A 10,564-nucleotide genomic window follows, 5' to 3' on the forward strand; every position below is an offset into this window, starting at 1 on the left:
CTGCTCCTGCCAACGGTGTCTGCTCCACTGCGGGCAGCCCTGCTGCTGTAATGGAAGGTGATGGTGAGCCCAATGAGCCAGGGCTACAGGAGAGGTCCAAGGAGCAGAGCCAACAGGGAGCAGAATGCCATGGCCCCTGCATGGCCCGGGCAGTGGCAGGGAGCAAAGCCAGCTCCATGCTTAGCAGCTGGGCTCAGATGTTTCTCAGCCTCTCTATTTATACCAGCATCGCTATTTATACCTGGCTTGTTTTTGTCATCCATAACATCTACCTGATGCTTTACATCACCTTTTTAGCCCTTTTTAATTTCTGTTTTCAGGTCTGGAGGCATCACAAAAAACTGGCAACACCTTGAAAACATCAGCCTTCCCATTTCCCTAAATTGCATGTGCAGGAGCAGAGGGAAATCCTGGCGAGAGGAGCTGCACCCTAATCCCTCAGCCACTTAACAAGCCATGAAAAGACACACTAATGGACAAACATGATCAGGCAGTTACAATCATTTCAGTGCAAAAGCAATGCTTCCAAATGGAGAATTGCATAAAATGATGCTGGTGCCAAATCCAGCGGGTAAATGACATTGTCACCCTGATTTTAGGTACCTTTATATGGACAAAATTATCTTATCGACTCTACATAGGAGACAGATACTGATGTAGAAAGAGGAAAAGCAAACCGAGAAGCCCTGCTGTGAACTTGCTATGGTCTAACCTCCTGATTGTACTTGGGTTTGAAAATTTCATTAGAAAATAATCACGGAGAACCCGGAAATATTGCATAGGCCTCATCACCAGACCCGGGAGGTTTTCTTGGCAGGAGAGCAGCTTCAGGCAGCATCAGAGACTTCTATTTTTGTACAAAACGAAAGGAAAAGACAGACTCCTTCTAAACACCACTTTGCAGCAGAAGGGCTTTTCACTGATAAGCCAATCTTTTTCAGACAAAAAACAACAACAGGTTTCCTATTGGGGTGCATGTGACAGGTGAACATCTACCTATTGAGGCTGCAGTTGCCGTTAGAGTTAACTGCTGTAATGCAGCCACTTCCCACTGAAGGAAGCTCCTGACAGAGCTGCCCTCTTTCCTCATCCCTGTTTGTTATTTCAACAGACCCAGTGGCAGCCAAGAGTGGAGAGAATGAACAAACGGGAATAAAATAAGTCCTCAAAGACATGCAAAGCATTAGTCAATATACTTTTTTTTTTTTAATCTTTCTGCTTGGCCTCATATCTATCATGCTTTATGGTTGAAATGGCAGAGGGATTTATTACAGCAAAACCAGATCAACTACAACCTTTGGGTAAGCATTATACTATATGTACCTGCTTCTAAAAAAAAGAGGTGGCTGGTTTGCTTGTCTTGGATAGGAGGAGTTTGTCCTGCAATGAGCTACGAGGTCAGAGCAGTTGCACTCAGAACAGCATGATCTGAACAGCCGCACGCACCACCAAAATTAAATATACGCTAATCACAGGTGAACTGAAACCACTGAATAGATCGGTTCTGAGTTGCAGGGCCCTGCTCACATCCCGGCTATAAATGCCTTGGGGAAAAAAAGGATGGTTAGGGTAACGCTCCCTGCAGCAACCAGAGCATCTCCACAGTGATGCTGCAGTGTGCATCACTGTGTCTCTCTGCCTTGCTCTGTCCCTCCAAACTTCATCTAGAGAAGGGGATCAAGATAGCCCTGACAAGTACAGCCTGCTCCAGAAGCCAGGAGCCTGTGAACGTATGGCTCACTCTATGTACCTACACATCCTTTGGCTTTATGCAGAGCTATCTCAGCATCCCCAGCATTCCTGGAATGAGGGTGCTGCTGCACCAGCAGTCTTGTGGTCCTAAAGCCCGGATAAGCACAGGTTTCATTCAAGCCAGCTATAGCACATTATAAATAGAGGATCCTGCTTGTTTTGGAACCACCAAATAGCAAGCAGCAGGTTCTGCTTCCACAAATAGCGCAGGGAGGTGGTAAGGCCAGGCTCATGTTAGCTGGCCTGAGAAGTGCTGGGGTGAAAGTGACACTGATGGAGAGCCAGGAGGTGCCCCCCACTGTGCCAGACACTGGGGTGGACATGTCTAGGTGCCGACCATCAGTGGAGTCAGGCTCTGCTTTAGCAAAGCCTTTGTCCTACTTACCTGCAGGAAAACAGAGCTTTCATCCTACACCTTCCTCGAGTCTTTTAAGTCAGCAAACTTTAATAATCACAGATACACTTTTAGAGACAAACAAATGCTTCTGTAATGATTTTAGGCATGTTCATGATAAACAATACAAAAAGCAGGCAACTCCTTGGTTCATTCTTAGGGAGCCAGAGGGCAACAAATTCACACTGAATTCAATCAGGCACCTGCTCAGAGCAATTCCCAACAGGGAAGGCATACAATTCTCTAATTGTAAAGCACTGTATTGTTTTTCCAGCCTTCGAATATTATTGATCTTAATTTTTTTTCAGATGTGGAGAAATGAATTCCAAGCATGGTGTCAGCAGTCAGTGGTACATGGCACAACAGCCATTTCCAAAAGCAGAGCATTAAGTGCCAACTAAACACTGGCTAGATATTGCACGATAAGAGACAAGCTCTGCTGTGCATATCTGGGGAAGAGAGGTGAGGGTTTGACCAGTTGAGCCCTTGGGGTTTGCCCTGCCAAGGCCGGGTTGCTATATCATTATGATAAGGGTAATCCTGTTAGGCAAACACATCAAATAGTCATTCCCGATTGCAGACCTTGTCTAGGCAAATCTAACCCCGGGTTAAAAATGTGCTGAGTGTGCAGTCCTGTGGCACAGCACACTGGGGGCTGAGCAAGGGATACATGGGGTCTTCTGTGCCCCAGGGCCCCAGGGCAGGCACTCTCTGAAGCCCAGGCTAATGCCTGGAAGCATCTAAAAATTGCAACAGAATAAGTTCTCTCTCTTTCCCCTCCGCTTCTTGTGTAGAAGAGGACAGATGACTCTTATGTCAGGCTGTTTTGCTTCTATATTTATGTCGTGCCTTAGGCTCACGATGTTCAGCTCAGATGCAATCCAGTCTGGTTGTATTAATACATCTGGGAAAATATTTTTAACAACCAACATCAAGCTGAAGGCCAAAATCGTCCACAGGCACCAGGAGCTCTCTGATCCCTCTTGCCTGCTTGCTTACAAAACAGAAAGGCTCCCCAAAAGGTATGTTTTGTCTTTTAAGGGATATATACACTTTTCAGCTTCCCCCTGTAACATACTGGGTCAAATTTAACCTCTGCTGCAGCTCTGGGAGTTTGCTTAGGTTTCCAAAAAGCTGAACATGGCTCATTTATTACAGATGCCAGAATCAACGCTTAATGAACAGTGGCCTGCAAACCCAGCCAAAATAAAGAGGACCCTAATGATAGCCTGTGACCACCCCTGAGGGCTTCTGAGCTAGCTGCCACCGAAGGACCTTGTCATCTTGCTGCCCACTTCACTCCTGCCAGACCACTTTTCTCTGTCAAGGAACCAGAATTCAAAAACAAGTTTCAAAGCCTTAAAAATTGGGTTATCCCACCAGTGGAGACTGACAGCCTCAGCAGATCTGTGACACCTGTTGAGCCATGTGTTCAGCCTCCCATCAGCCAGGACTGACGTTTGACTGCAGTTACATGCTTCCTCCAGAGCTGGTGAAGAGGTTTCCTTTCCAAAATGAAGTATTCAGTAGCTTCACTTGAGGTTCCCAGGCGTCATTTGGGATGCAAATTTTTGGAAGGGTGTCACATTCGCTCTGCAGCAGCCAGGAAACAAGAGTAACAAGAGAAGACTTGTTCACTTTGCTGTTTCCAAAGCAGATTTTCCTTTCATGCTGTGGGTCAGGATGGAGCTGACCCTGTAACACAGCAGAGAAACCAAAGCAACCAGGGTTATGGGCAGCAGCTCAGGCTTAATGTGAAATGATGATTCGTATGAAGTCAGGCAAGCAGAGAGTGACTAATACAAAAGAAGACTGAGGAGGAAGAAGATGTGGGTGCCATGGATGCTGAGTGAGACAGTGCAGGGATGAGTGGTGAGAACAGGGTTCAAGGCCAAGACTCCTCTGCTGGACAGAGTGATGTTGTCTGATGGCCTCAGATAGGGAGCCAGCAGCAATGGCCCAACCCAGATCACCGCTCACTCCCAGCAGCACCTTCAGCAGCCTTGTTTCTCAGATGAACACATTTTCCGATTTCCCAGGAAAACTTCTGTGACTTTTTCCCATAGAGATTTGTGATTCTGAAATGAAAGGACCAAGTGATTTATAACAGGCGCTTGCAAATATACCCCCTGAAAAATGGAGATGGGCAAAACAGGCACATAAAAGGCATGTACGCAATGGATGTTTCAGACTTACAGCTGGGTGTAGGAGGGGGATACTTTCGTCTCTGCATCTAATGTGCAACAGACACCCATGGTGAGCTGCCCTCACCATGGCGCAGGGAGAACACATGCCCTCCTCCTTCTCAGAGAGGTAAAGGATAGCCCCCTTCTCAGAGAGGTAAAAGACAGCCTTCCTTGGCTGCCTTCTCACCCCTGGTCCTGCAGGCAGCCAAGAGCCCTGCTGCCTGCTTCCCAGCTGGGTGTTCGAGAGATGATAGAAATAAAGGGTGAGCTCCTCAGATGGAGAACGAGCAGCAGCAGAGGAAAGGAAACAGGAAGTATTCTGGAGAAAATGTTTATCTGAGGCTTCCACGAGGTGTCAGCAGCAGCTATTATTCATCACAGCTAAACAGAAGTGCCTGGGGCTGCCATCCACCTCTTCACCTGGCATGTCCTCACCGAAGGAGAACAAGTCCCGTCTAGTGAATGCCAGTAGCTCTGTCTTCTTGTGTCCCCGCAGGCCAGTGATGGATGACCAGCCTCTGTTCTCTGTCTAACACAGCAGAGCAGAGGGGTCCCCATGCAGATCCAGGACCCCAAACCGATACACTCGCATGCTACCCCTGACCTACAGAACTCATGGGCTAAACCAGGATGGTCAAAGCAGCATTACTGCACCCCTTCTGCAAATGGGATGCTGGTGGTACCGCAAACTGGAGGTCAGTGAAGTACCTGCCGTGGGAGAGGAACATCCAACGTATATTCCAGCCCAGTGCCCTTACTGCAAACCCCTGGCATTCATTGCTTCTCTCGGAAGATGTTTAGTTTTAGCTAAATGGGACATTAGTTGTTTCTATCTGACTTGCTGATGAAGACCCCAGAGCCAGAGGATTAAAGTGAAGTGGCAGCTCTGCTGCTCCAGCCCACCACGGCTCCAGAGCTGTTGTCCAAACTCTGCTGACCTTTGGTCCCAAGCCTGCTTTCAAGAGAGGAGACAGGTAAATGTTCAGAGTCAAACTCATGCACAAAATCCTTGCAAAGACTAGAGTAAAACCCATATCTTTCAGCCCTTCTCAAAAATGAGGGATGTACTCTTTGCTCTGCTTCCATCTTATGCTCAAAACCAGCGCTAAACATTAACTATGTTCAGTGTGCACCCTGGTAACTGCCTATTTTCATGGTGCTTTTAATTACACCCACAATCAAGTCCATTAAGTTAGTATGATCCTGCTCTTATTTAATGAAAACCTCGGGAAACAAATGACGTCTGCTACAAGAAACAGCAGAGTTTTCCCTTCGTCCCATTACGTGGCTGGGTTTCAGTAGCGCTAAACGGGTTTTAATTTGTCACTGGCTGGAGAAAGCAAAGGACCAATGTGCTCAAGAAACCAAAGGATCAGTGTCCTGCAGGAGGGTGAAGAAAATAATAGCTCTGAGCGGACACGTCACATTACTCAGACGTGGTTGCACCAATGGAGTAATCTTCGTCATGTGCCAAGGAACCTGTGATAAGCCCTCTCATAGTCGGATCAGTAATAAGATCAGTTACTTAATTCAAAGTGATTAAAAGCAGGCTGGACTGCAAACAAATGAGGCAAGTCCATGGGTCTGCACGTAATATATATATCACAAAATTAAAACCTTCCTGGGCTGTCATGTTTCATTGCTAGTGCTGGGCACGCTATAAAAAATTTTGGGGGCAAATGTAATACTTCTGCTCCAGTGAAAACAGGCTGCCTTGCCTACAGGCAGGCTCCTGCTTCGAATGTATGTGACAAATACATTTTGCAGACAGGGGCCAGCTCAGAGGCAGTGAGGACTCAGCATGCTTAAAAACATGGGTTTTTAAGCCAGTGCTGGGGCCCAAAGCACTCTGTGGTTGTAGCTGGTCCCCCCACCTCCATAGGAGAGCTTGGCCTAAGAAAAACCATCCCTCTTCCACACCAAAGACATTAGTTTCCTACACAAAAACCAATTTGGCTTTGCAACTGTGCTAATCCCCTGCCTTTCAGCTTCAACACCACTTGGCCTACCCAGGCATATATGGAAGATGAGTAGAAAAGGCTGGGCAATCTGGCTCATCACCACACTGGATATCCAAATTGATGCCAATGTCCCAGCGATGGCAGGAAATGGGTTTGGGATTGGTGGTTGTGCAGGGCCATTTCCTACAGCAGGCAACGCGCAGAGATGCAGCAGGTACTGCTGCCGTCAGTGACAGGCAGCGAGGCACAGGCGGGTGAGGCTGCACTGGACACAAAGGAAAGGCTGCAGAATTAGCTGGTTTTAAGCCGCTTCTTTTGATCCTGAACTTTGGTACAAATTATCCCTTGCCTGTAGTAATAGGATGCAACTGACAGGTGAGTGCCCGGCGATAGCAGGGGGTGGTGGAAGTGGCTGCCTTTAATGAGTTTTCATCTGGAATCCGACACAAGCGATGAAAGAGGATTTTCCGTGCTGACATCTGAGATGCCAGGAGCTGTGGTGGGTCTGCGCAGACGCTTGGATGACGAATCGCACTGACAAACACTGGACTTAATTCTGTCCAGCAGAGCAGCTCAGCAAACACTACCCCGATTTCTCTTCCCTCAGATGTGGTCACGGAGTGTTTCCGGCTATGGCAGGAAATGGATTTGGGATTGGTGGTTGGGCAGGGCCATCTCCCAGAGCAGGCAACACACAGAGATCCACACTGGGCATTCAAATCGATGCCAGTGTCCCGGCTCACCCACCTGCATCCCCTCTCACGGAGCCGGGTTTTGGTGTGAGCATCATGTGGCAGGGAAGAAGTTACAAAGCAAACCAAGCACAGCTTAAGCATTGTTTCCCTGGCTGAATGGCAGTTCAGAAGAGGCACGACAAAGGCAGCGGTTGTTCCCTGCCAGTTTCATTCTCACTGGGGCCGAGGGGAGGGTTGGCAGCATCCTGCAGGCTCCCTCCCTGCCACCCCAAGCAGCTTCACAGAGCAGGCCATAAGGAAGTGGGACACTTCAGCGCATGCCTGGCAATACCCATAGTGTTCACACACACACATATCATGCTGGGGCATGCGGAAAGCGTTGCCTGTTCCAGCAGTGATCAGCAGACACTGCAGTCCCACACCAGTGAGGGGAAGGCTGGGGAGCCCCAAGGATGGAGAAACCAGAGCTATCAGCCATGAACCTGACAGTGACCGGCATTACCCACCTGCAGAGAGTCTGCTCACACCTTCCTGATTGAGAGGGTGATGGCTGTAAGTGGGGGAGATACCAGGGGTCAAACACACAGGGAGAAAGAGAGAAATGCTCTGAACCTGCCTGCGGTGGGGGGGTAGGGGCAGTATGGATGGAGCAGATCCCAGGATTTGCTGTCAGTAAGGGGGCCTTATGAGAGAGCAGATCCCAGTAACAACAGCGCTTGCTTTACCACTGTGTGGCTGTTATATGTACACATGCATTTTAGGGCCAAGAGACTGCAGGTGCCCAAGGAAGAGAGTCCCTGGTGCAGAGCTGCTGACAGTGCCGGGCTCACCCCACACCACCTCCACCATTTCCTCGCTCTTCTGTAGCCAAAACCTGATAGGTAACTGTCAGCGGGAAGGGCTGCAGGCGAAAGTCACTATCTGGGAGACAAGCAAGAGACATGAGTTTTGCAGCAAGTACATGTGCACACACACATGGGAGCCCACAACCAGCACTGGCTCCAGGGCAGCGCCAGCCTCCAGCCAGGGCCACCTGCAGGGGACGGACATGGGGTGAGCTGGGAACTGGCCTGGGCTAGGCTGAGCCCTGCCAGGGCAGGCAGGGAGGTGACACCCCCTGCCCGGGACCCCACGTGCATGGGCACTGTGTGGCTGCAGCCTCCTACACCCAGGAGCCCGGGTGTCCCATGGCCCCTGTGCACAGCTCTCCCTGTGGTCCAGACACCATGCGCCAGGACCCCATGTGTCCAGGTCCCTGTGTGCCCTGGACCCCGCGTTCCCAGGACTATGCTCTCTACACTCCATACTCCCAGGACCCCACGTACCCCTGACCCCATGTGCCCTTGACTCCACACCCCCCAGGACACCATGCCACGGGACCCTATGACTCTGGGCTGCCATGCGCCCAGGATCCCATATCCCCTATATGCCATGTCCCTAAGGGCACCATGTCCCCGGGACCCCGTGTTCGCGGGAACCCGCACCCCTGGCGCCCATGCCCCCGGGCCCCATGTCCCCGCAGGACGCCATGCCCCGTCCCCGCCCGGCCCGCCGGGCCCGGACCCGGCAGCCAAGTTTCTTGGAACTTCGCCTCCCGTGACGCACGCGCGGGTGCCGGGCCCCGTCCTCTGGGCGCAGCCAATGGGCGCCCGGGGGCGCCGGGGCGGCCGCCAATCGGCGGCGGCTGGACAGTTCCCCGGTCCTGACCGACCTTCACCGCCCGGGGCGGAGGGTGGGGATAAAAGGGCCCCGCGGCGGCGCGCCGCGCTCGCGCCTCCCTGCGCGCCCCTCCACTGCAGCGGCAGCGGCGGCGGCGACGGCGGCCACGGGCAGCGAGCACCGCGGGGCCGGCGGGAGGTGAGCGCCGCCAGCGCGGCTTCCCGGGCACGGGGATACGGGCGTCCTGCGCGCCGCGGGGAGGCGGGTCCCGTGCGCCGGGAATACGGGCGTCCCGTGCACCGCGGGGAGGGAGCCTCCGTGCGCCGGGCTATGGGTGTCCCCTGCCCCGGGGGTGTGTCCGGTGCCGCCGCGGCTCGCTGTTCCCCAGCGCCGGTGGCGGGCGGGGAGGCGGGCGCAGCGCGGGGAGCTCCGGCCGCTCGGGACTGACCGTCCTCCCGCTCCCGCAGGTCCCGGCCCGATGCGGCCTCTGCGCGCCGGGGTGGGAGGCAGCCCCCGGCGGAGCGCAGCTGCCCGTCATGCCTTGGAGCGTCCGGTGGGTCGGCGGCCGCGGGGCCCAGTCCCAGAAGCAGTGCAAGAAATCCTCCTTCGCCTTCTACCAGGCGGTGAGGGACCTGCTGCCTGTCTGGTTCCTGGAGGACATGCGGACCATGGAGGTCTTCCACTGGGAGGACGGGGGCAAGGTGAGTGTGTACTCACCCTCAGAGGCCCTGCTCTACGCGCTGGTGCACGACCACCAGCCCTACGCCCGGCACCTCCTAACTAAGTTCCCCGAGAGCGCCCTGGCTGTGCCCAGCCAAAGCTTCAGCTGCTGTCAGTCCTCGGCCCCACACCTGGCTATGGCTGTCCGCTACAACCGGGTCCGGGTCCTCTTCCGAATCCTCAAGGCTATTCAGGCCTTCCCGCCGAGCGACAGGGCCAGCCACCTGGACCGCCGGGGCTGCAGCCGTGTGGAGGGTGGCAAGACAGCCTTGCACGTTGCCTGCGAACTGGTGCGACCCGAGTGCCTGCTCCTGCTGCTTGGGCACGGCGCATCGCCCTGCCTGCAGGACAGTGCCGGGAATACCCCCCTTGACACCTTGCTGCAGCAGATCTCCCACGCGCCGGCAGCTAACACGCGTGCCAAGCTCCTCTGCCTCGACTGCCTCTTCTTCTTCGTGCCTCAGGACCTCCAGTTCGCAATGAAACAGCAACTGTTGGACAACCGGCAGTGGTGGCAGGACCTCCTGGGGGTGAGCAGGTTCCAGTGCCTGGTGGGCTTAGCTCCCCCGTCGCTGTTTGTCGGAGCCATGCGTGTCTTGATCAGGACCATTTCACCTGAGCATTTCCCAGAGGCTTTGGACAATCTGCCCCTGCCTCATTTCCTAAAGCCGTTGGACTTGAAACTGGAAAGCTAGAGGGGTGGTATGAGAGCCTCCTGCTCACCTGACAGAAATAGACTGTTGTGCTAAAAATGTATCAGTATACGAAGCTGCTAATGCAGTGGCCAAGTATCTGTTTTAATTAGAACTGTATTTTTTAAAAGAATTATCTGGCACTTTACAATATATTTTATTTAAAGATCCTTGTGGTGAGGTGAGGTCCGCACTGCATTTTGTAGAAACATACTATGGCATGTACAAATGAAGGGATGTGGGAGAATATATTTGTAAATACATCTGAATAAACCAGTGGCAGATGTGATCAAAATATGAATCGAGCAACTGAAACGCCTGAAGTGGCATGTGCCTTGGAAAAGCATGCGCGGGGTGGGGGAGTATCTTTTCGTTAGGATTTCCCTGTTACATAAGCCTCGTGGTCCTGGAACATGATGACTCCTTTTTTTACAGCTCTCCTAATACATCTTGGCAGGGATGCAAGCTTTTTTTAAAGGCACAGATGAGAACTTCCTCATCTTGT

General features: G+C 52.3%; 1 protein-coding gene across 2 annotated transcripts; it reads left to right on the forward strand.

The window, feature by feature from the left end:
• The first annotated feature begins 8,709 nt into the window (after positions 1–8,709).
• On the forward strand, positions 8,710–10,348 carry ANKRD9 (ankyrin repeat domain 9). 2 transcript variants are annotated; one of them, XM_030484749.1, is made up of 2 exons: positions 8,710–8,845; positions 9,115–10,348. In XM_030484749.1, the coding sequence occupies exon 2, from the start codon at positions 9,184–9,186 to the stop codon at positions 10,060–10,062; it is 879 nt and encodes a 292-aa protein (XP_030340609.1). In that variant the 5' UTR covers positions 8,710–8,845; positions 9,115–9,183; the 3' UTR covers positions 10,063–10,348. The 2 variants fall into 2 exon arrangements, with proteins under 2 accessions (XP_030340609.1, XP_030340610.1); XM_030484750.1 differs by having other exon boundaries at positions 8,771–8,839; positions 9,110–10,348.
• Positions 10,349–10,564: the final 216 nt, after the last annotated feature.

The sequence above is a fragment of the Strigops habroptila genome, chromosome 4 (assembly GCF_004027225.2).
Source record: "Strigops habroptila isolate Jane chromosome 4, bStrHab1.2.pri, whole genome shotgun sequence".
Lineage (NCBI taxonomy): Eukaryota > Metazoa > Chordata > Aves > Psittaciformes > Psittacidae > Strigops > Strigops habroptila.